The sequence below is a fragment of the Orbilia oligospora genome, assembly GCF_000225545.1.
Source record: "Orbilia oligospora ATCC 24927 unplaced genomic scaffold scaffold00078, whole genome shotgun sequence".
In the NCBI taxonomy this organism is placed as follows: Eukaryota; Fungi; Ascomycota; class Orbiliomycetes; order Orbiliales; family Orbiliaceae; genus Orbilia; species Orbilia oligospora.
The window spans coordinates 2,038,056-2,062,552 of NW_011645635.1; the positions used below are offsets into that span (position 1 = coordinate 2,038,056).

General features: G+C 43.5%; 4 protein-coding genes across 4 annotated transcripts; 3 read left to right on the forward strand and 1 right to left on the reverse strand.

The window, feature by feature from the left end:
* Positions 1-2,740: 2,740 nt before the first annotated feature.
* Positions 2,741-5,385, reverse strand: AOL_s00078g596 (uncharacterized protein; the record flags this gene model as incomplete). Its single annotated transcript, XM_011123859.1, has 8 exons — positions 2,741-2,854; positions 2,931-3,377; positions 3,449-3,678; positions 3,759-3,858; positions 3,979-4,059; positions 4,118-4,221; positions 4,317-4,770; positions 5,185-5,385. 8 exons carry the CDS (start codon positions 5,383-5,385, stop codon positions 2,741-2,743), a joined length of 1,731 nt encoding a protein of 576 aa, XP_011122161.1.
* A 996-nt stretch (positions 5,386-6,381) lies between these two features.
* AOL_s00078g597 (uncharacterized protein) lies at positions 6,382-8,480 on the forward strand (the record flags this gene model as incomplete). The annotated part of the gene is made up of 7 exons (XM_011123860.1): positions 6,382-6,839; positions 6,926-7,277; positions 7,368-7,532; positions 7,622-7,791; positions 7,856-8,028; positions 8,137-8,336; positions 8,394-8,480. The coding sequence occupies 7 exons, from the start codon at positions 6,382-6,384 to the stop codon at positions 8,478-8,480; spliced, it is 1,605 nt and encodes a 534-aa protein (XP_011122162.1).
* A 4,212-nt stretch (positions 8,481-12,692) lies between these two features.
* Positions 12,693-13,885, forward strand: AOL_s00078g598 (uncharacterized protein; the record flags this gene model as incomplete). The annotated part of the gene is made up of 5 exons (XM_011123861.1): positions 12,693-12,743; positions 12,827-12,863; positions 12,952-13,051; positions 13,115-13,185; positions 13,257-13,885. The coding sequence occupies 5 exons, from the start codon at positions 12,693-12,695 to the stop codon at positions 13,883-13,885; spliced, it is 888 nt and encodes a 295-aa protein (XP_011122163.1).
* Positions 13,886-22,019: 8,134 nt separating this feature from the next.
* On the forward strand, positions 22,020-24,122 carry AOL_s00078g599 (uncharacterized protein; the record flags this gene model as incomplete). The annotated part of the gene is made up of 9 exons (XM_011123862.1): positions 22,020-22,130; positions 22,223-22,306; positions 22,368-22,479; positions 22,565-22,692; positions 22,768-22,898; positions 22,966-23,071; positions 23,135-23,259; positions 23,335-23,843; positions 23,971-24,122. The coding sequence occupies 9 exons, from the start codon at positions 22,020-22,022 to the stop codon at positions 24,120-24,122; spliced, it is 1,458 nt and encodes a 485-aa protein (XP_011122164.1).
* Positions 24,123-24,497: the final 375 nt, after the last annotated feature.

Consider the following 24,497-nt stretch of genomic DNA (forward strand, 5'->3'; position numbering starts at 1 on the left):
GTCGGAGTTAGTGTGGTGGTGATGCAACTGAATCCGGGCGCGCTAGACCTGTATGTCGACGCAATTGCAAAGCTTTGTAATCCGAAGTGCTGCACGGAAGGTTCCTCGTGATGCTGCAAGCTTACGAGATACTTGTGGAATTTTGATATCTTCTTAGCGCAGCGCGCATGGGTTACTAATCGATCACCATTCAAATTTAATACATTTCGGCCGAGCTACCTGCTTCGACGACGATTTCTCAGCACAGCACTATCGTGGGATGTGATGGGCCATATGGGATGGGATATTCCGGATCTGCTTAGGAATTAATACTCCTATGTATAAGTAAGTATTAGATACAATTAGGCGACCAATAGAAATTTATCATGGTTAGAATTAACTGCACAGGTAACATATCATCGTTGCCTACAGTACTTCCGGTCCTCCTATTAGTAAAAAGTGCCCTGCCCAACCCAGCTTCTGGCGTTCTGGAGAACTGGACTTCCATCCGTTACCAACCTAATCTCCTCTATTAAAAATTTCAAATTTTGTGGCCGCGTGGATATCGTAGCTCTTGACCTGTACTCTCGGTCTATAGATGTTTGTACGTCTATACTATTATGGTCAACCCCTCGAGTTTTCCTTATCACTGGCACAAACTATCTATCCTATTCCCGCTTTCACTACTTCAACTTTAACAACCTTCGGTATAATTTAATTGTGGGCTCGAACGCCCCCTCATCATAGGCAAATTTGATAGTACAGTCAGCGCCCGGCGCCGATGTAACTGTGGTGTTCAAGGAAGAGCCAATATAAACTCTGCGGGTACTAGTTAAAAGCCCAATTTGTTTTTGTGAATCTCCACCCTAATCCTTTTCTCCTTTCTCCTGGTGCCAATGACACCAGTTTCCAAATTAGAGTGGTGTATTTTCGGGTAGTTGAGAGGGATCTCCTTCATATCTGGTAGGTGAAACCATCGATATAGGGAGGAGCCACTGCGAGGGCGATGAGTTTTTGGATAGCGCCTGACCCTAAGTGTTTGCTCATTCAGCCTTTTCGATACTTAGTACTTGATGGACCGAAACGTGGAGCTGTCGGTGTGTATGCCTCCATCCTCGCTCACTTGTAGTGGTTCCCAATAGCCCCAAAAAGGGTCTTGTCCATAGAAGTTTTGTCCATGACTTACCAATGTTACAAATTACTTCTTCGTATGTCCATTTGCAAGAACTACCAAAGTTAAAACACGATTCTAGACCTTGAGGCGGGTAAGAGGGGTGCTTGTGGATAGATATGTGGGCATATACTGGTGTTCAACAAAGTATCGAGGGAGGCTGTGAAAATCTTGGAGGTTGTTCGGCACCCAGTAAGACTTTTTGCCTAGATTTTAGGTTGCTGCGGAGTTCATGATACTATCTTATTTTTTCCTCTCCCTGGGCTGTGCTATTTATTTGATATTGAGTTTATGGAGGTGCTTCTTCATGTCCCTAAGCGCGATGTACGATGTACGTTGGCTATCAGCTTCCAGGTCTGGGTACGAGACAAGCTATCAGAAGAATTCAACGATTGTTTGCAAAATTTAAAACATATTTAAATATTTAATCACGAACCATAAGAGGCAGGATGTAGTTTGTTTAGCGACCATTACGTATTCAAAATGGTCAGAAAACGTGTCGGCTCACGTTCTGAACCGTACCGGCCGTCGAAGTGGAGAAATAGCTTTCTTCTCCTCGATATCGTTAAGCCTTGTACAGCTGTAAGAAGTCTCGATGGTAATACTTCTATGTAGTTAAAGGCGAAATATATAGTTTACATATTAACAGTGGTGGCCCTCTAGTATGATTTGGACGTATCCAGTAGACTGAACCATTGTCTGATGTTTTGTAGCATCCATCAACCGGCCTCGGCAAGATACTTTTTGTATTGTAGTCACCGATGAGAGATATACAATCTTTGGAGTCTGGCAACCCATCGCTGGTCTTTGCCTCGCTTTGACAATTGCATGTTGTCGCATAACAATTTGGCCAAGAATTTAGGATATCTAACATTGTGATACATCGATATTCATTCACTTCTCGAACTAGGACGAGGCCTTGAGGGAGGGATTTGTGATAAACATGTGCCATTTTCGCCAGTCCATGGAGTATAATTGCTGATGTATGCTTATATGTATTGTGACGGCTCTCAGGCTAGGCGCTATATCGATTTGAGACTGGCTCCTTAATATACTTGTGGAACTGGCAAATTCATCACCTATATCCTGCTAACAATTGCACAACTTTTGGTATACTCAGGGTTGGCAAATCGGGAGTAGTGAACTAGTGCACTTTGGGTTCTGGGACTTACTTGATGGTTTTTTTCCACGAAGTCCAATATTCTGGTTAGGTTTTCGCTAGATGAGACGGGAGGGCACCGAATTCATGGCTTCTAACAAAAATAGCATAGTATACGTATATACTAGTATGTGTGATGTCACTCAAATTACGCGGCGGCAGCGAAGTATCATATCATCAGTAACGTGTTAACAATCATTCCATTCACTTTTTCCGATCCACAGACCCCAGACTTCATCAACTTCGCAAATAAAATGCGCTACTAAACCAATATTTATTACAGTATTTGATTCATATGGGTGCTCTCGATATGGACAATGTGCACAGCGTTTTCTTTCAAATAGTTCTATGCATATATGATAGTAGTCTCGAACCCAAATCTCTAGGCTATAGGATAGAGACTATCTACAGGTGGAACGATACAAGACTATTTATGAGGAAAGGCCGTTTTGAGTTTCGGGATCTCGGTTTCCTTGTCTTGTATAAGGAAGCCTTGGATCGCACTCTGGCAAAGGTGTCTTCCCTTCGATGAAAGATTTGGGGACCTAGATGCGTCAGCGATCACATCCTGCCATGAAGTAGTCAACTCAACGATAATAAAAAGGGTATCTAAACACTTACCCATTTTAGCTGTACGCCTTCCCAGGCCAAGTTCCCTCCCTCAAATTCAGCTCGCCGATCTCGGTAAAGCTTCATGTCAAACGTATGGGGTAACAGCACGTCAAGTATAAACCAGAAGAAGATCCCAGCCCCAAAAAGCGAGAAACAAACAGCAGGGAAAACGAACCACTTCAATTTGTTATCTTGCGATAGCTTAGACTCCCCTGTGTCACCGTGTTGGATGAAAGGTGCTATAACGAGAAAGGATGTGGCTACAAAATAGATGGTGGGGAACACCGGCCGTAGCACCCCTGGGACGTGAAAAGCCTTCTTAGACAGGGCGACCCACTGGAAGGCAGGATCTCGCAAAGGTTTAACATAACGGAGATACAAAATCCCGCCTCCTAGTATCATTCCGAAGATAGCCTGAAACATATACGAGTGTAAACGTGTAAATAGTTGATAAACCTGTAAAGTATATTTGATATCAGCCAACGCATACGCCCATGATGAAGCCCCGAGGGTACAATTGAACCTACGAGATATCCGGGAGGCGCTAAGATTAGGATAAGGGATGTTCCCCAGTGCAAGATCAGTGCTGGAATTGGTGCCTTATCTTTGCCGCTTAAGCCGTTATCGTTGCCCCCTGGTCTACCACCCGAACCACTAAAAAGGTTCGCAATCAGACGCCAACCGCTTTCATACTCTCTTTTCCAAAAATGATAAGCTGGTAAGATGATGATCCCTTCTTTGGCAATTTCTTGCTTAACTTTACATAAAATTGGTGTTAATTTGCGCTATTGGACTAGATTCCAGAGGGAATCGGTAGAAGGGATTGAGCGAACTAACCTCTCGAAGCAACAAATGTGGTGGTCATTAAGTTCCCGAGGCTCGATAAAGCAACTAGTGCAGATACTGCCCGCTGCACCCTTTCATTGTCGTCGAATAACTATTAGTGTTTATAAATTAGTATATGGATAGAGTTCTGGATGCCGACCATTCTACCAAGATTAATTTCTCCATAGACATATATGCATATAGACCTAAAAAATGTTAAAAGGTTTCATACTCGCTCAAAAAATAAAAGCACGGGCTTTGCGGTTTTGCCATTTTCATCTGGAAACAACTGTTCTATTGGAATGACTAGGTACTAGCAATGAGCGTTAGTATTTTTATAGGAATATAGCATTGGCCGTGGCTCAACTTACGTAAGAGACTATAGTCAGTATGTATGTAAGCCCTGTGAAAACAATTGCCGCGATGGCAGATGGCGCAAAGGTTGTTGTTGGATTTTTAACTTCGCTCAAGACATCTAGTTTCGGTTTTATTAATATTAGTACCGCGAATAGCCTTTGGCAAGTTTCTGTATGCTTTGAATTTGCGGCGACGATTTATATGTATACTTACAATTGGCATTTTCGTAACCACCAAAAGCATACAAAACCCCCAAGATAGAGATAGTCCAGCCATAAAATCCGGTAGAACGCCCTTCAAAAGATTGATCGGGTTCAAAATTTGACCACGGTGGGGGGTTCTCAGCCTTTATATTCTCAAAGCGTCCGCTCCGGGCGGCGTACCCAAGACATATAATAGCCCACAAAATAAGGATTTTGACAATAGCAAGTGCATTCAAGAGCCAGATTCCTCCTGTCCTCCATATAGAGTGCATCACACAGGCAAAAGTGATGACTGCCACCGCAACCCCCTTCGTTAACCATTCACTAGGGTTTGCGGTTCCAACCAGACGTAAAAAGTATTGTGCGCATATATACGAATTTCCAGCAGTATTACCGAGGAATAGGAATATTAGACCATAAACGCATACAGGGAGGAGGCCGCGCTTGATAAAGAGATACTCAAACTATAATAGGGTTAGATGGCCCATTAAGGGTATAGATGTTGACCTCAAGCGGTTACAACGTGGAGCATTATTTCAGCTTACATAATTCTTTTCACCCCCCGACCGAGGGGTACAGTTCCAATTTTTACCGTATTTATCAGGGTGCCGTGGTATCATGAGGCCAAATTCAATATGAACCATGAGGCCGCAAAATGCAATAGTAGCTCCGAGAAACTAGAGCAACAGCGAAGCACCCAGAGAGCCACAACCTGCGAGAATTGTTGATGGAAGTTCGAATATGCCGGTTCCTGAAATAAAGAATGAAAGGAAGGGAAAAAAATTAAGAGATTTATTTAGCTCGATCTCGGTTGATTAGCGCGGGAAAGTTGTTGACGTACCAATCATCCGATTGATGATCAAAAGGAAAACGCTGACCTTGCCCATTTTGTCTTTGTCTCGGATTCCATAGCTTTCAAAGTCCGCCTTGCTATATACTTCTCTTTGTGGGGGCGGGTCTTGATCTGCCATCTCAGTGTATTCTCCGTTCTTTTTACCATTTGCATCCTGTTCTTGGGGGTATTCAGAACTAGCTTCCCTCGAAGGCTTATTTTCATTAAATCTTCGGTTGAAGGCCATTTGTATTATTGAAATAGATGACAAAACTTTATGGAAGGGTTTTTGTTAGAGGCGGGGACTGGTCCTGGGGAAAAGAGATGGATGCTATGACAGAGAAATATTCTCATAAAACTCTTGAGATATTATGGCGCTCTATTATAAGTCTGCAAGACCTTAAGGGCGCGGCCGCTGTAAGGACGATCCGATGGTTGGGACAGCGAGGCTATCATATTATGAAAGCAAGACGTGGCTTTGAGGAGTTTCTGCAGGTTGCCTTCAAGAGGTTCTTGGCATTTTATGCATATATGCTACTTTTACTGCCTTTACTATACGATAAAAACCGGTATGTGGGCCGCGGGTGCGGGAAAGTTGCCAATAAGGCTCTGCTTTTACGATTTATCTATGTTTCGTTACCAAGCCCTGAAAATTGGATATCATGCTTTTATATCCAGTAGCCACCCTATCCGAGCTTGAATTTGGACTACATATTTTCGAATCCGGACTGTGTGGCGTTTTTTGGGTGTAACCACGGGCCATCAGCTTGATTGATTCTATATCATCCGGTGGATAGCTCCTTATCATAATTTCAACAACTGTTGCATTTCGGTCCAGTTAATTAATGTGTATAGTGCAGGCCTGCAGGTCTAGGCGTCAATCGCCAAGCGCAAGCGGCTGAAGTTGGTGTGACTACTGAAGGCGAGGCTGTGAATTGCAAGTTAGATGTGCCGTCGGGATCCTGATTAGGCTTGGGTCTAGGTCTTCCTAAGTTGCTAGGGGCCCTAGTTATAGTCCTAGAAGGTTCTTTCCGTTATTTCTAGACCCGAACGCACATTTCTTGTTTTCCGCTGGCGACCTTCGACGTTTCTGAGCTGGCTGTTGGATACAAGTATACTTGAAACCCGGCAGACCCTGTTTATATAGAAAGAAGGCTAGTTTTACATGCTCTAGGTCTTATCCTTCCTTTCTATTGCAAATTTAAACCAATAGTATAGGCTTCGACTATAACTAGTTTCCGAAATGGAGGTAACTCTCATAGGGCCTCTCTTGAAGGCAGCTCAATGGATATACCAAAGTCTAGATACGTATAAAAGTCTCGACGATTCCATCGGTGCCCTTATCGAGCAAGTGAAGTGTCTAACTAAAAGTATCGAAATGCTCAAAAATATGGCCGAGAGGAGACGTTTAGCTCGTTCATGCAATAGTCTTCTCGGTGACGCAGATCCAATAGAGCAGGAACTTAGCGCCCTCCTTAAAAACACCGACCAGACACACGATGAAGTCGAGGAGTTCCTCAGAGAGATGAAATTTGAGCTTGAGATACCCCAGAATCTTAACGGGGAGTGGATTGCAGCACCCAATTCAACTATCAAAAGCTTCTTCCGGCAAGAGGGAATCCAGGGGAAACTGAGAGTTTTCAAGCACCGCTACCAAACACTAGCCAACATGGTTAACTTCCTGGCAAGCACTTTGCAATGGTACACCCGCCGCCAAGAATCGCACCTTCCTTTTCTTTTTTATATAAATTTATGGGCTCTGACTATAGTTTATTCCGTCACATTAGGCATACTACGCAAGAGTTAATCAGTACATTCCCATCGAAGAATTCGAAAAACCACCCGCGGACTCCTAAACGGAGGTTAGGTGATCCAGAATTGCTGCTTCTCCCTAAAGATTTGGGCGCAGGAGGCAAGTCGACAGCTTTTCAACGTTTCACAGAGCAGGAGTTTTTAGAATCCGTAGATCTGAGCACAAATGGGTCGACCATCATGGAAAATGAAACTACAACGGAAGTGGAGGCTTCTTATACTGACTCGCAGGAATGGCTGTTTCGGAAATTCTACGAGCAAGAAGTAGCACTAGAGAACTTTAAAATTTGGTATTTATTGAGAAAAGTGCTACTGTGGGTCGGTGAGGTGGGCACCCATTTCATCAATCTGATGGAAATATCGATAGTAATATTATATATGAAAATCCATCAATCACTAACCTTAATAACATTTAAGTGTGGATCGAGTATTGAAGGACTGAAGAGGGGGAATCCGGAGTATGTAGAAAACTACGCTCAACTCATGAAAGCTGCTTGGCTCCTCGTCGGAGTAATGAAAGCTTTTCCGGCAGACAGCACCGTCGGTCAATTCAATGAAAGTGTTGTGATTGCAGTACAATATGTGAGTTTTCCATGCAAACAGTCATACCCATGCGATATCGATATATCAAAATGGACGTCAGGACTGCAGTATTGACTAACTCTCTGAAGCAAATACACGAGCTTCAACCAGTCGCCGGGGAAATCCCATCCTTAGATTCGGTTCAGAAAGTGCCACGAGGAATCTTGGACCTAAATCTAAGCCGTGAAGAGGAAACAAAGATCGCGCAGTGCGAGATTCATAGTTTCGATGACCCGTCTGAGGTTGTTATCTTCCAAAAGTAGGATACTCCATGGAACTCCCGGTAAAGGATCTCAGCTAACCAAAAGTAATTACCTCTATAGAGCAGTCCAGTATGAGGGATATAAACGGGAGAAGCGCTTGATCAAAGTTTTGTTCGACAAAACCGGCTTCCATGGAGACTCTCCATGGTTTAAGAGTACTACAATGATAGTCGACGACCAACAACTACTTGGCGAGCCAGAAGAAGATGATTATTGGATTCAGAGCAAGAATGGTGAGAATGGTTCATCATAACGGTTTAACCCTTCAGAATCTCTTCCATAAGAGGGGAACATCTAAAGTCGTTGCTTCCATTTAGTAACATATTCCTACCGAAATACAGGGCGAATCCGGTACGATAGATTGAAAACACGCTTTACGCCCCTATTCCCCAGCTCAGAGTCGAGAGTGGTAGAAAACAACCTCTCTGAGGTGGCGTTGGATCGCGATATTTCCCTAAAGGGTGTCGAGGAGGGCACTCACACTGATAGAACCGTTGAAATAGAGTTTGAAAACCAGGAGGGTGAGTCCGACAAAGCCCTAGTATGCCCGTAAAAGGTATCATTAATTCGCTACAACTAAAACTTTTTAAACCCTCAGACGCTGCAAATTTCCAACATGCAATTTGCGGATACGAAATCCGAGAAACCTTGTAAGACGCTTCGACAGATCCCTGATGCATATTAATAAATATAAACGCGAGAACGCATAATAATGCTTGGGCACGAGATAAATATCTAGCTTTGTGCCTTTTTCCAAGTTAACCCTCAGCAGCAAGCGAATATGGCCAAAATTTGTGGAAATGAGAAATATTAGCGCGCAAATCTGGTCGCCGAAGCCTCCATCTGGAGTAAGATATTGGGGTACTGAACCCCCAACCTCTGCCATCCACGCTTGGCGGAACATCTTCCGATAACTCCTCAAGGAAGCTCCCAGGCTTTCCTCGTGTCTCGGATTCAAGTTACCGAAGACATAATTCGGGCAGTTGGCAATCAGTTACCACGGCCCCGGAACAAGTTTCGACAACCCGTTTAGCACCTTCGACTCTTCATCTTCATAGCCCAGAATTTTCCAAACTTCTCATTTATGGATGTACTGGGAGCGGAAGGGTGAAACCACAGTTGGTTGTAATACCATGTAAGTTCAATCACTACATCAACACCTTACGTACCTTGCTATTCTCGGACTGATCGGCTGATATATATAATCCTATTTAGTGAATGGTGATACCACGATAGAAGAGGGCCATTGCTGCCATGAAAACGGACTAGTGTGCTGTAAAAGCCTTGCCTTTCGTCGCAGTAATGATTCATCGGAAGATGTCGTTATCATCACGGGGGAAGCCAAAAGAATCGAGTTACCGTTGGATGTCCAAGCTTGGTCAGGGACCAGCGTCAAACTCAGCAAACTCTGGATTACATTTGGGACAGTAGAAGGTATTATGACCTAGTTTTTGTTTCTTAATCCGGGTTCGAATGGTGGAGGACTAAGTCTTAACATAGGAAAATTGAAATTTCGCGAACTATTTCAAGAATCTCTAAAGAAATATTCCGCTCAGGTACAGCTTCATAATAGGCGTAACGTAGAAAGGAGAAGGAACTATGGTTCGTAAGGTTGAAATATGGATGGTTCCTCCCCAATCTCTCATGACATCGAAAGACAACTAGGTCTTAAGGATGGAAAGACATGAGCGCTCTGGCTGCTTCCGTTCATCGAGATGAATATAATTGTAGTGATGGGTTTTGCGAGCAAGCTGATAAGGTATTTTAAAATCTTATCGTTAGGTATAAATACAATCATTTTCAAAATTTCGACAGACTTTCCCGTCAATTTGAAAGCTTTATAATTTATTTTTTGTCCCGATTGATTAGTCATAGTTTACGGACGTTAAGAGCAGAAATGTACGTTGAAAGGACTAATCTGGGAGCTCGACTGCTAGGAAGAACACTTGTGATAAGAAGCAACCCCCAAGGCCCATTTCACAAGCCAGCACTATAACTTATAATTATATGGCTCATGGTCACGAAAGTAAACTGAGGTAGAAAAGTCCAGCTCGATAGGAGAGCAAAGCCAAAACTGGCAGTTAAGTTCTAAAAACTAGTCGACTAAAGATCCCATAACAAACCGGGTATGTATATATATACTGCACTTTAGACGGGTGGAACCACTTACATATCCTAAGCTAAGCCAATACAAAGTTGGTGTCTCAAGCTAAGCTAAGCTCGCCCCAAGCTCGGCTGATCAGAACCCGTACACCACAACTTTGAATTGGATACACATTTAACTAGCCGCTAGAAGAATATTTCACTTGCGACTTGCAATTGATAGCGATGGTACCATGGTTAGAGCCAGGCCTAATATTGCCCAATCTACCTACTTAAGTGGTTACCTACGTAGTAGTTAGCCAGCAGTCCCGTAACCAAACTGAGAGTAGTTAGCCAGATGGTGCTGGATAATTACAACAAAAACAACACCTAACTGCAAGTAGCATGCGCAACACAAAGCACAAAGCTCAGCTGGTAATATGCTGAGAGAGCGAAGGTTTCTAACAGCACGGTATAGGCGGCCTCGAAATAAAGTACAATACACTAGAAGGCGCGCATGCGTGGCATTTAAACCTGACCGACTGATAGTTTTCGAGCTAAACACTATAATAATAAATTATGAAGCCGGTCTATTCTATAATTTAACCTTGTCTCGTAATATACTTTTGTGTTATACCCTTTTTAGGGGGAAATTTTCTTCTTTGTTTGCCTCAGACCTGGAAGGTCTGGGTACGAGACAACCCCAGACTACTTTGATTGTTTATTAGGGATTTTTCCTGTAAATAGTCGGGCAAATTAGTACACCATTTCATCGTTATTCCACGTAGGCCGTTAAAACTTTGCTCCCTGTCCTACATGTTATTTTACGAGAAGAAGGTGGGATGGAGGAGGACTATTACACCGTAGTAATTATGTACACCTGTAATGTATGAAGCAGTGGGAACACACCAGCATCATGCAAAAAATCACCCTGTACCTTAGTCTCGAAGCCAGACGCCGGGTCAGCCACCAAAAAAAGGTGTGTTGCCACACGTTTGGCATCTGCCGAAGGCAGCCTGTACCTAATCAACAGAGGATATTGAAAGGACGGCAACACGAGTAAATTTTAAGAACGTGCACCACATTCTATTTATCCTACATCGGTCTTTTGTCATACCGTGGTCGTATGCCCGTTGATTCAGAAACGGCGCTCCAATGTTCCTGGGTGTGCATGTGTATAAGGAAGGTAACGAAAAAGTATTCGTTTTGTCAAGCCGACTTATTACCCATTAGTGTCGACGTGTCGAAGATCCGATGAGTCTAGTCCCATTGAGTGTCGATCAATCTTCAACTGTAAGTAATATTAATACACTTAATTAATGCGTTGCATTGTGGACTTAATTATAATCGTTGGTCAGGTTAACGCTATTTCATTCTATTCGCCCTATAGGGTTGATTACATGGCAAATTTAGTACCGTCACCGTCAACTGGAACGGACAAGTGTTTTCAAAGACCAATCCAAGGGTTCAATTAGTTGACTCTCGAAAGTGTCTAGATTTAATAAGGTTTCTTTGGTGCTTCGCGTGGGCCATTGATAGGGGTGGGAAGCCAGTAAAGTTTATCATAAGTGAGTTCGACAAAATCCTCATCCGGGGGTTGCCCTCGGTCGCAGCCAAATCCGTGATAACACTTCCGTGATCCTCACTTTCAAGCTTCGAGCCCGCTGATTATTTCGCAAAAGACTTGCTTTCCATACCGTGCTTCATCAACCTTCGGTTTCTGGGGAACCAATTTATGCTAACGCCCGCTTAGTCAGGTCTTTGAAATGTTAATCTTATTTTGGCTTCAAGTTCAGTGGCCAGAGACTCTTGAATAAAAGGCGAGGTCTAATTCCGCTTTGTGGACAGAGGCTCCACCCATTAACAAATCCTAGTACACGCTCATAATTTATTGACGAAACGGCCTATCCGCAGGATATCCGATCCACCATGTCGTCGATGAATTTTACACATGTCGTAACCGGCGCCGCATACCCCCCAGCGGGGAAACCTATAACTGCGGTGCTTATAATGACCACTATCACTGTTCTCACATTTTGCTTAAGTACGTGCAGGCCGAATTACACAGAAACAAGAAGGCGGAAACATCAGGGTATTTTAACATTATTTCCCTCTACTACAGCTCAGCGGATAATGATTATTACCTCATGGAGAAAATTGACACCAGTTCGGTGGTGTGAGTAGTTATCGATCCAAATCTGATTACCTCCTTTAGACACCCTTTAATCCGTATTAAACCCTAGATATCCTATTTGTCTACATAGATTCTTTTTTGTTCATCTTTTCCGTTGGGGTCATCAGCCTGGGGTTCGGAGTCAACAGGAGTACTGCACATTGCTCCGCTGCAATTATCATGTGTATCGTCTTTTATGAGACGACAAAAGTGAGTTATTGCTTAAAAAGTTCACCTAAATTATACGCGGCTAATTATAGAGCCGCGATAGGTCGTAAGTAAGGCCTAGTCTTCAAAAGGAGCCGATCTAGAAAAATCTCGAACTGACTGATCAACATATAGCTGATTTATCTTCTCCTAGTTGAGAAGGTGAGGCTTGTAAAGAACGCATGGCTCCCCCGACGCAAAGACAAACTATATATATTTAACAGTTTCGGGATGCTTGGTGAGTTCTCATCACCCTACTCGGTTCGAAAGCAGGAAATTACAGGTAACTAACACGACTAGTTCCATACGTTGCGATCTGCTTCTTAACTTTGGCATTGTAACAAACTTGCTAGCATGCTGTGGATGAGATATATAAGTTAACATACAGTATCTAGCCGCTTTTCCTTTTTCGAAGATGGTGTTTGCCGCATCGGGATGAAGAAGGTTGCCCTGCTTCCTCTCATAACATTTGACGTAGTTGTTAACGTGAGTCAAGGCCTAAATCCCGAGATCGAATTGTTCCATTGATCACAAAACAAAGCTAATCTTTTAATTAATATTTTGCGAAGGTGTACTTGACGACCCTGTTTTTGATTCCAGTTGTTAGTAAGTGTTGTCCGGCTACGATGGATCGCTAAGCCGCCTGATACGCTATACCCATCAACCGAGCACCGGCCCGCTAACCCGACGACAGAAATTGCGCAAGGAAAAGCTCAGCAATCACATCAAGCCCTACGAAGTATGGCGATCAAAACTTTCTGTGGGTCTTGTGCGACCTTAATATCCAGTGTTGCGTATGTAATCCCAATCTTGAAGTATGCGCATCATAGCTGCGAACTGATACATTACCAAAAAAGGAACTTGACAACCCTTATGCTATTGAAAGGGGAGCCTGGATGGATTTGCCTACTGCTCTGTAATGCCGATAGTAAGTCTTTTGTTACGTACCCAAGAACTATTTACCATTGAAATACTAACATATCGATATCCTACAAACAGTTTTATTCAGTGCTGTTGTTCTTCATGCAATCACGAACAAGGATCACCAAGGGAGCTCGGATACAACCCGTGCTACCAACGACTACGCCTCCCAAAACGATACGACAATTATTGGAAATGCTACAGATCTTGGCACTCGACGATCATCTATAGCTCAAGGGCACAAGTCCTCTACAATTGCGAACGCTGGGTTCATCGGCCCTCACATATCTCCGACATTTGAAAACGATACATCGGATCCATCGTCAGACAAATCCATAAACACAAGTAAAACTGCGGAGCAAAGGATTATACGTAGTACTCTGTGGCCGTTTCGTAGAGATAGCAGAGGTCCCTCAAATTTTGCGGAATTACGGTTTGACGGGGACCCCACATGTGAAGATCTAGACCAGAATCAGCCACAAAGCACGACACCGGAAGCCCTAAGAAAGGTGTCAGTGGCGGCGAACCTACGACCTACCGTAGATTATGCAGAGTACGATTCTGATGGGTTGGATTTCGTGACATCTCACCAAGTTGCGGATGATTTACAATCTATTGGAGAAAGTGGACACCATGCGTTGTCTAATGAGGATATGGGGACTCAGCACAAAAAGCATGAAGAGCGAGTGCCTCATAGAATTGTGTAGGTCCTATTTTTATATGGTTAAGGCGCCTGGTGCGTTATTTTCCTCCTCTTGGGCAGGAATCGATAAACTGGGCTCAACGAAGTCAACTAGACTTCGCTGAAGATTGCAAAATATAGAATTATGGAGACTGCATTTCCTATAGCATTAAACAAATTAAATACACGTATATATTGCATCTTTAAACACCCCAGATGGTGAAACTATATGTAATTGTGGTGTCCCGCGGGCGACCCCTTGGTTTTCATAGGCATACATTCCTGCCTTGGTGTTTGCATGGGTACTATACTAGTAACAGAAGTCCTGGAGAGGCTGATAGGAAGGCCCGCCCTTGAAACTACCGAGATTTATTTTGTAGGAACACTACATTCCTCTGTACTTGTAACTGTCGGAATAACGCAAGTGCATCCGTTAGGGGGGCATTGGGCCTTAACTGTAGTTATGGTTGGCGGTAGCCCTTGGCAGCAGCATGGGATATCAACGAGTCGGATGATTTGGGGACATGCAATGGGTGGCGAGGCGCACCGAAGATCGTTACAGACTGGAAAGCCCGTTGAAACAGTCTTCGAGAATGGGCAGGCGGTGCATGGTGCGATCGTAGTTGGGGGAGCAGTAGTGGGGCAGTAGTGCGCACTCTTGGTTACTGTTTCTGTAGGGCAGGCGCACCCGTTTGTAGGACAGGATGGTTTAAGGGACGTGGTTATCGGAGGCTTGGTTTGGCAGACGCACGGAACACTGATTGTAGCTGTGGTCGGCGTACATGGAGTAGTAGGGGTCTCGCAACGGATTAGGGGACAGAAAAGCCTTTGGGTCGCCGTCAAAGTAATAGAAGGGGGGCAAGAGATAGCGATTACAGAAGATACGCTGTAGCTAGGGATGAAGCCATGTTAGCCGTGCGTTAAACACGAATCATAAAGGATTAACCGTGATATTTCGAACCTTAAAGCCAATGAGAGTAAGCCGATCATTGAACGTTGCATTTTATAGATTGAATCGCCAAATGGTTAAGATATGCGGTTGTTGTTATAGCTAGCACTAGGATGTATTCTTGGCTTTTCAGGAGTTTGCGGTCTAGGATTAAATATCACGGACATTGAGAGCAGGACAGATGAGAAACAATATATTTTAATGAACTTTAGCCAATTTATAGATCCACCGGACTAGGCTGGTTGGGCTTCGTCATTGACTATTTTACGGTCCCAAATCTATCAAAAACGCAATTGTTGGTATCTATCCATAAGTAGCTAAACGGAAACTACGATTGCAATGTGTCTCAACTCAAACCACTAGAGTACTAAGTTGAGCGCCGGAATCACAGGCCTGCAGGCCGTAGTGACTTTGTCTTGCTATTCCGGAGAACCACTTCCTTCCAGCCGCTAAGATTATTCTGTCCCGCCTAGCCAAAAGCTTGTTTTTTAACCGATGTCTTAGCTTCATCAGCCATGGTTTTCTGGGGTAACATTTACAGGTACAGTTTCACTGCGTTTTGAGAGGCCTAGAGGCAGTTGGCTGACAGCTGTACAGTATGATCCTTGTTAGATGATCAATCCCATTTGACCCATACTATTGTATCTCTTTATCAACCCAGCCTTTCAAAAACAAAAAAAAAAAATGCAACAAGGTCCATGCGCAGGCAGTTGACTCCCAACCGTTGGGGCTTAATAATTAATATTGTGCTTCGATCGATGCATCTTTATGTGGCTATAGCAAACCTCATGACGGGCGGCTTTTGCCAAAACTCAATTTTATGCCTGCTCTAGTCTTCCCGAAGCCAAAGTGCAAGGTTGCATCCGAGTATCCGAATTTCAACGTTCTTCTTTGATTTACCCTACCCAAAGTATTTAATTCGCTATAGATGCCGACTGCTTGTTGTCCGAAAGGATCCGTTGTATTTTGGTTAAATATGTGTTGTGTAACCATTATATTATGCAGAAGGCTGTCACAATGCAACGGAACAGGTAGTGTCGCGCTGGGCGTAGCTTAGCTTAGGTACTGCTGCCCCAAAGCCACGACTTGATGGAATGAAGGAATTAGCCCTTTTCTTATGCTGCTGCTGGCCAACATACTCCGCTTTGGCCCACGCACTTCATGTAGGTGCCAGCTTGTAACTATATTTGATATTTAACGCAACCTGCCGGGTGCTATTTTATAATTTAGGTGTTCGGTCGCTCAACAATGGAATTCGTGTAACATAACGTAATTGCGGAATTAACATGGTGAGGTCTAGGGCTTAATTTAAGAGGGTTGCTGATTCGCTTCTAGAAATCGAATCATTCTTTATATTGGAGGTCTAATAGTTACACAAGCCCACCCTGCAGAATGGAATAAACACCGCCACATTTTAATTTAGAATATCCCAGGTATCATTCGCCATTTGACGACCCGGCAGTATTCGTCCCACTTCTCCCCATATTTCTCTTTACATCTCGCTTCATCACGCCAACAGCGGTGAATAACAGTGAGTGTTACCATGATTGCTTCGGTATAAGGAAATAAGTGGTTATTAGAGCAGGTAAAGCATGAAGCCCAAGTGTAAAGAAGGCTTCCGACATAATTTGCGTGACGTACGATACCCCACCACCCTTAACCATAGTACATGATGTAATTAGCATATATCTTAATTTCAACGCAACTAAGGCTGGCTAGATGGATCGGGGGAAAAAAAGAAGACAGGATTCCTACCTGAGCAGAGCAAAATCGTATGATGCGTCTTGCCATCGGCAGTCTTATATTTTGCTTCAATATAGTCTGCATCCTTCCCCCAAATAGTGCACTTGCCATGGGTCTTTCGCGAAGTACTTTTTTGGTTGTTGGCGAGATGATTTAATGCCCAGCCCATAGCGAAAGCAAGGCTAATTGCAATTACTCGAGATTGAGCTAGATGTATTGGGTATATAGTAAGATATTGTGTTTGCAGAGTCCAGATCTGCGGCATAATAGCAGCGAAGCCATATATACTGTAGAAAGAAAACCTTTCGTGCGCACCGTCAAGTGTCTCGAAGAACCTATGATATTCGCGGGTCAGATATGTATCCCTTCCAACTAGCATTTTGTCGGGCCAGGAGGCTTACCAATTTTCCGTACAAAAATATTCTACCGTAATGACCATGCGAAAGGCAACAGCTAAGACCATAGAATTTGTGACGACTCCATGACGATAATACTGTAGTGCAGCGAATGACAGATCTCTTTTATGAAAGTCTAATCAGCAACTATGCCTCGTGAACTCCAAAATTCAAGACGAAATTAGCTTACATTAGCGTCCAAAGTAAAAGGCCTCCTGTTCTGCTCGCGTTGAAATGCTTCCAGTCAAATAGTTTCCCGGTTCGTGGGTGGAGCTCCCCTCCATTAAAAAGATCATACCAGAAGTGACCAGTAATCAAAGTCTCGCCCTCGATGTCGGGCATTATATGAGCTTTGATATAGAAGATGGAGATTAGTACTACGCAATAGAAATTTGCCGCGGCAAGAAGCTCTCCCCAATGTTCAGCAATGAATGTTGGATCTATGACCCTAAAGTACGACAATATAGCCGCCCCCCCAACAGTAATAAACCAAGCGGAAAGGCCGTTCAATTTGTACAATAGTTGTCTGCCCCCGTGTGTACGAGGTGCCTTGTGCAGAGAGCCGGGCAAGCTAATGTATAGGGCGGCCTGGACGGCAACCCAGGAGAGATAAATGACAATTGAAGCCTTCGTGAAACACGGGAAGCGAGATGTAAAGAAAGAAGGCCCTTCTGATAGTAGGGTGGTTGAACTAAGCAAAAGTGACGCCCCGAAATCTTGGAACGTTATCAAGTAAAATAACATGGAGACTGGGCAAGTAGTAATAAGAAGACAACTAACGATTTCATTGAAAACGACTTGGTTGCGACCTGTTGCCTTCGGCTCATACATATCTATTTATCGCAATTTAAGGGGATTCCAGTATATATCTGAAGATAAGAAAGAATTTAAAATTTGGGGAAACCGTAGTAGTTACTGGTGAACTTAGGCGCGGTTGTTTTTAATCTTTCATGGAAGTTTAATATTGGTGCCATGAGCCGGACGGATCCATTCTTATAGACGTCAATTTTCTTTATAGAATCAGGCAACCAATGACCTAAACGGAGATATTGTATTGGACAGAGATGTGTCCTAGGAGGGGTTCTATCTTTCTCCACAATTGGTGGATGTACGTCGGCATCTAAGTCTGTTGCGAACCCAGGAGGTAAATGGTTACGTCGTTGGTTTGTGGTTTGGCTCGAATCTGGTTTGCGCTACTGTAAATCTGTATGCACCGTTTTTTGCGTCGACTGTCTTATGAAACTCAATACCAAGCGGTAGAGCAATTCATAAAGTCATTAGCATACTTTCCCTCGAAACTCACAAATTGCCTCTCGAGTTGTTCTTTTTTCAAGGAAAAGAGAAATGTCGGTAAAGTATAGCTAGCTAATTCTGGCTCAGACCTTAAAAACTATGAAAGGTTTTGCATTGGAATGTTGAAAGTGGGTCCATTGCATGCGCCGCCAACAACACCTTGATGGTTCATGGGATGCGGGTCCGGTTTAGTAGAGATCATATCAATCGAATCTTATTTCCTAGGAGGCCGGTTGACGGGTGACAGCGATGTATTCTGATAATGCCCGTGGGAAATCGCAGAAATCGAAGGAGCTACTGCACTGTGGAACGCACAACACAAGCACACCTAATGGTCGATCGGTTTGGGGCGGGCTGCTTTTCAACTCGGCAAATCTTGCTTTAGTACCAGGCCACCCTGCATTTGGCAAAGCTAACTCTTTGCAGGTTAACTCGTGGGACGACCGACTGGACGCTCAAACACCAGGTCGCATGTGTGTAGATCACTTCCCTAGGTGTTATACCGGCATCGTCTTACTCAACGCTTTGAAACTTTCCACATCTTTATGGCCGATATCAATCGGAGCATACATCGATCGTGCATCAATTAAAAGAAAACTTAAAAAGAGGTACCAACCGTGTCTATAAATATGAGATATGGACGTGTCGGGGCGCCCAAGTTACCACATCGTCGTCAATTCTTTAGATCGATCGAGGCCCTAAATTCAACATTGCATCCACATCATTCACAGCTGCACAATCCCCGGGTCACTAAACTCAATAATGGATCTCTTCCTAAGTTTTTTAGATTCGACCTTTCTCGATCCTGCGTATGAGTCGGCTCGCTGCAAGATTGAGCTTACCATATGCCCCGCCTTTCAGCAGAGTGATTCTACCTTCGCCAAGTCGGCGATCCTAAGAAGCCTGGGTGAACTTTTGTGTGCTATTGCAAAACACAGGAGTCTCTGGAGCAGAGAAAGCGTATTTCGCCAGAGCATCAGCCTTTTTTTGACTGTATGGTGGGTATATATACGCAACTCGGCGCCTTTATGCGTATAATCTATCTCACTACATGTAGATGAAACTAACCTGACACATCCCTAATCTAGGCCCCTGAGTGTCCTTCTTTATATACCCATTGCTACGTTATGTTACTATTGGGCCTTTGACCGATCACTGGAACAACATCCCAAGTTCGCTCGAAATCAAATCAAAAGGGAAATTTCGGATTCATTATACGCTCTCCTGTACATGAATCTACTAACTACCCCAATTTTTGTTCTGCAAATAAACTCCAACGGCTATTGCAAGCTTTATAAGTTTGGTAGCGCTAGCTGGTGGTATGAACTTGCACAAATTCCGCTATTTATCTTATTTAGCGACACGTGCGTGTACTGGTTACACCGGCTTTTCCATAAAAATCTTTTTTTATTCAAAAAAATGCACAGGCAACACCATAAGTAAGTGTTGGTGTTATTGTCGGGTCTGATAAGACTACTGGTACTTTCGTATGGTCTAATTAAAATCATGTTAGATATGTTATACCGACACCCTTCGGGGCGTACTCTTTCCACCCAATAGAAGGGTGGATTATGAGCCTTCCAGTTTACGCATATAGCTTCATACTTCCCATGTCGAACTATGTGCAGCTAGGTATTCTGGTATATTCCAATTTATGGGCTTTTATCTTACGTAAGTAACCCCAGATGAGCTAATCCCGCAATAAAGAGCACCGCTGAGCTTGCCCACAGATGATAGCCGAGAACAAGCCCATACAGTTCACCATAAGAATATGAACTTCAACTTTGGACAGTTCTGTAGCCTTTGGGATCGATTAGGAGGTACATATGTGGACCCAGTAAAATTTTTGAAAGCTGAAAGCATTGGAAATCCAGTTCCTAGATCAAAATGACTCGCATGGAGTCGTTGCATAGACGTATTGGAATACTCGTCAATAATATCATGGGCTGGGATCATGACACAAAGAGGTCGTAATGCTTGAGTGACATCAAAAGAATGCAGTCATTGTCGATAAAAGTGTACTTATATATTGAAAGCTTTAGGATACAAGCTTATCCCTGTTGAGTTAGCAGGGAATAGCGATGACAAAATATTGTTATCGTTTTCTTAGGAAACCAGGTTGACTTGCATGTCACATGAATTCAGGGGTTCACGATATAGCAGAGAGCTCAATGTACTTTAAACTAAGCCAGTTAAGGAAAGGTGAAGCCTTGCCGTCAGAAACTTTCACCAGATTTCCGTCAGTAACTATTTCTGGGGCATCGGCTGCAGAACCCAGGTCTATCTTTCTCCAGTAACACAGAGTATTACTTACGAAATATTAACGTTATAACTATCCATTCCATCTTGAAGCTAGCGAAATATGACGAAAATTTCATTGACTTAATTAGTGTCAAAACGTTGAACATTCTCCTGCAAGGGTGTCGCCACAGATTATTTGTATCGGCTAGATGGCGAGAATCGGCTATCGGCCAAAGCAGAGGGGTGGCTATGATCTGTGAGGTATGTACATACGTACATGTGCATATATGCACGTTGGTGCTTTTAGCTTTGCTAAAAGCTAACATTTGCCGGGATGAATTCATGAATTATCGCAAAACGTGGCATGTGACAACACAAATATCTAAAATTCCAACGCTACTAGTGGCTACTACAGATACTTTAGCTCATTTGGCCATGAGTCTATAGGAAGAACAGCTCCAAAATGCGACGAAAGTAGGATATCTCTAGGAGCATATTAGAGTTTGATTAAAGCTACTGAGCTTATGCCCAGCTGTATCATAGCTGGAGGAGGTATCATGGACTGGGTAGCGGCTAAAATACACCGCATTACATAGCTATGGCCATGCTAGCACGAATATCGTCACCAAACTAGCTAAGAAGGCTCCAGCGCCAGACCAATCACTTATGCCCATTCCTAGTGTTCGTCTGGTAAGTTGTATTTAGGCCGCTTGATCAATTTCTCGCTGTGGATCTAGCCATCAACCTAAGGTGTGCTGTAGAATCCTCGCGTCATATCAAGTAAATAGTCTTTCGTAAGATCACCCCGTAAAAGGAATTATTAGAAGCCAGTTTCAATATTTCGGTGACTTCAGGCTTTTTTGGATTTTAGATATCGGGAATGTTTGGCCGATCAATACTGGTGCCTATCATGCATGACCTCATGATATCATAATTTTGATGGAATATCAGGAATCTAGAATAAGGATTTTCGATCATGCAGTAAGGGGTAGGCTCCGGGTACTATAGTCCTTTCGGATTCGGATTGAAAGAGTGGTTATTTGTATACCTCCCGCCCCCCCGTAACTCCGTATCTACCTACAAGCATCTCGACAATTAAGTATTTAGTTTTGGTTGATGGGCTCATTATTCTATTCTATCTTCAGAATCAACACTACCGTTAATCGATCATCCATTTGGATTTTACGCGGAGCTTCCGTTTCCCACTAAGCTTGAACGACGCAAACTTCTACAGCCCCAGAAAACCCTTGATATGAGTCCTATCAGTCCTGAAGTAGTCACGATCGGTGGGTTCTGCCTATCAGCGGTCATCATATCACATTTCCATCAGCATACAAAAGTAGGTGGATTTTTGCCTTGAATTCCCAGTTTCATATTCAACACTTATTGTCGTTGACAATTCACTAACCCAAGATTTCATTTTGATAAGAGATATCGATGCCAGCTCCCTAAGCCGCCCCTTGCCCCTCTCACTGTGGGTAGCACTCATGCATTCCCTCGCTGTGAATGCGTCTTTTTACCATCTAACAGTTAGTTCTATGCATACAACATATATTCAGCATTATGATATCATCTATAATACTGAAGAGTCAATCATCGGAGCCTTGCAGAAATATGGACCTGTAGTTAGCTTTGAAAGGAATGGCAGTGTAAGTTTGACCAAGTTATTAGATAGTTCTCTTTATCAGGCAGAGTGCGAATTCATGGATGGTAACTAATATATAAGGGTCCACCGCCATAGAGGGAGTACATTGTGGATAACGAGTACACTCGCAAGGTTTTAACTGAGGATTCACTGTTTAGTTTCGAGAACGGAATGGCTTCAGTAAGTTTACACTTCATCCACAATTTTCTTCTAACTCACTGGTTACTTAGCATTGACAAAGTTGCTTGGAATAAATTGGCTCCTTGGTCTTCATGGTGGCACTTTTTTCCGTGACATCGACGACATCATGAAGAATTTTTTAGCAAGGCGACTGGTTAATATAGAGTCCAAAGGTACGAAGGCTCAGGGCGTTCGCTCCCCCCTACTATCTTAATATACGACAACGATTATTTCGACCTAACCTTCAAGTACCAAAAGTTTGGCCAATTTTCGAGCGTGGCGCGCTGGCTTTGTCAAAAGCATCCTCACCCCGAAACCCAATTGACATGCTACCATATGCGCAGTCGACTATGGCAGAGGTGACGACGGCGGTCTTTTTTGGTGAGGTCAGTTTTCATGGATTCTAGCCCGACGTCTCATGAATATAAGCCAGTATTCTGATAGCATTGTGTTCTTGATAGAAATACATGGAGCCTATTATCATTAAGGCAGTCGTAGCTCTCGCGAGTGATACTGCAGAGATGACTGGCCTCTTCCAAAACCGCTCCTGGTTAGCGCACGAAGTACCAATAGTATGGCGGTTATGGACTTGGTAGGAATAACAAAATTAAACCAACCCTCAAGAATAACGTAGATGTTAATAAGGTATCCCAAAACAGGATTAGTGTGGTTCTATTCAAGATTCCTCTACACTTCGGTCCAAAGTTTGCATGGAGACTTTGGTCGGATATCAAATGTCGAACGGCCGACGACTCTGATAAAGACGTTAGATTAATGTTGCAGCTCTTAGTTGTGATAGCATATGAGCGACCGTTAACTTATCCTTAGGACGAAACCGTGATTTCATATTTGGTTAACCGATATAAAAGCTCCAATGGGATCGTCTCTCTTGGCTCAAAACTATGGATCTTCGTCTTGGTTCTGGCCTCAATTCTCGGCAGTGTTCATCAAACGTAGGCACATATCTCCTTATGCTTCGAAGATCTCAGATTATGCAACGAGCCAAACTGAAACTGATGGAGTTACAGATCCACCATAATGGTTTGGGCGACTTTTTTCCTAGCCGTTCATCCGGAATCTCAAGTAGAAATTCGAGAGGAATTAATCAAAATTACGGAGCAGCATCACGGTAGCCTAAGAGGCCCATTACCCGACATAAAAAAAGCGTTGCACACTGATTCTTTCATTCGGGAAGTCCTACGAATGAAAGGCGATACTGTGAATGTGGTAAGGGCCAGCGTACGGGATGTTGATTTGGGTGGATACCTCATTCCTAAAGGTGCTTCACCGACTCCGTTTCGTCGTCTAGGGTATATTGTATTGTTCTCGGCAGGACTGACAGTTGTCACTCTAGGTTCTCTTGTATTCCCGGTCACTCGGCTATCCTACCGATCTCCACGGTATACGGAAAATCCGAACAAGTTCGATGCCAATCGATGGGTGGGGAGTGGGAAAACAGCAGCAACAACAGGTTTGGGATATCTTGCATTCGGATACGGTAAATGGGCTTGTCCTGGTAGATTTCTCGCCGTTCTCGGTAAGTTAGGCGTGCTTATCCCTCGACAAAAGTCGGTACTTTGCACAATTGAAGCGCTTGGCTTGTTGTACCCGATTCAGCTTTAATTTCAACTAACTTAAGTCCTTATAATTATTGAAATGAATAGAGGTCAAGTATTGGGTCCTAGCTTTAGTCAAATGCTCAAAATTTACACTAAAAGGCGGCAGGTATCGAGTTTTGGATGGATGGAATGTTACGGCTGTTGCCCCCGAAGGAAGACTCTTGATTGAGCCGTATAACGACCCGTCGTTAGTGTAGCAGGGGAAAGCTAGCGCCTGTAGGCATATAGGTCTGTCGATCAGAAATTGATGCATGTTGTCGCGCCATCGATTTTATATGAACCCTCTACTGGCACACACTAGTGGCCGGTAGTCACTTCTCCAGATATTTCCCTACATGTCCGGTTCGATGAGATTAGGAATAGAGTAGTTAGTGGTCTGGGACGAAGTAGATCTATAGGCTTCTTGTTTAAATTTCGATCAATTGCAATTGAAGCAACATGCAGACGAGACCATTCTACGGCTGTACAGTGTTGCGTTTTCGTCCGTTTAACTGCCCAATTTAGAATGATGCAGCGCATGCATGGCAACTTAATTTTCGAACCCCGGTGAACCCAAGACCAGGGAACATATC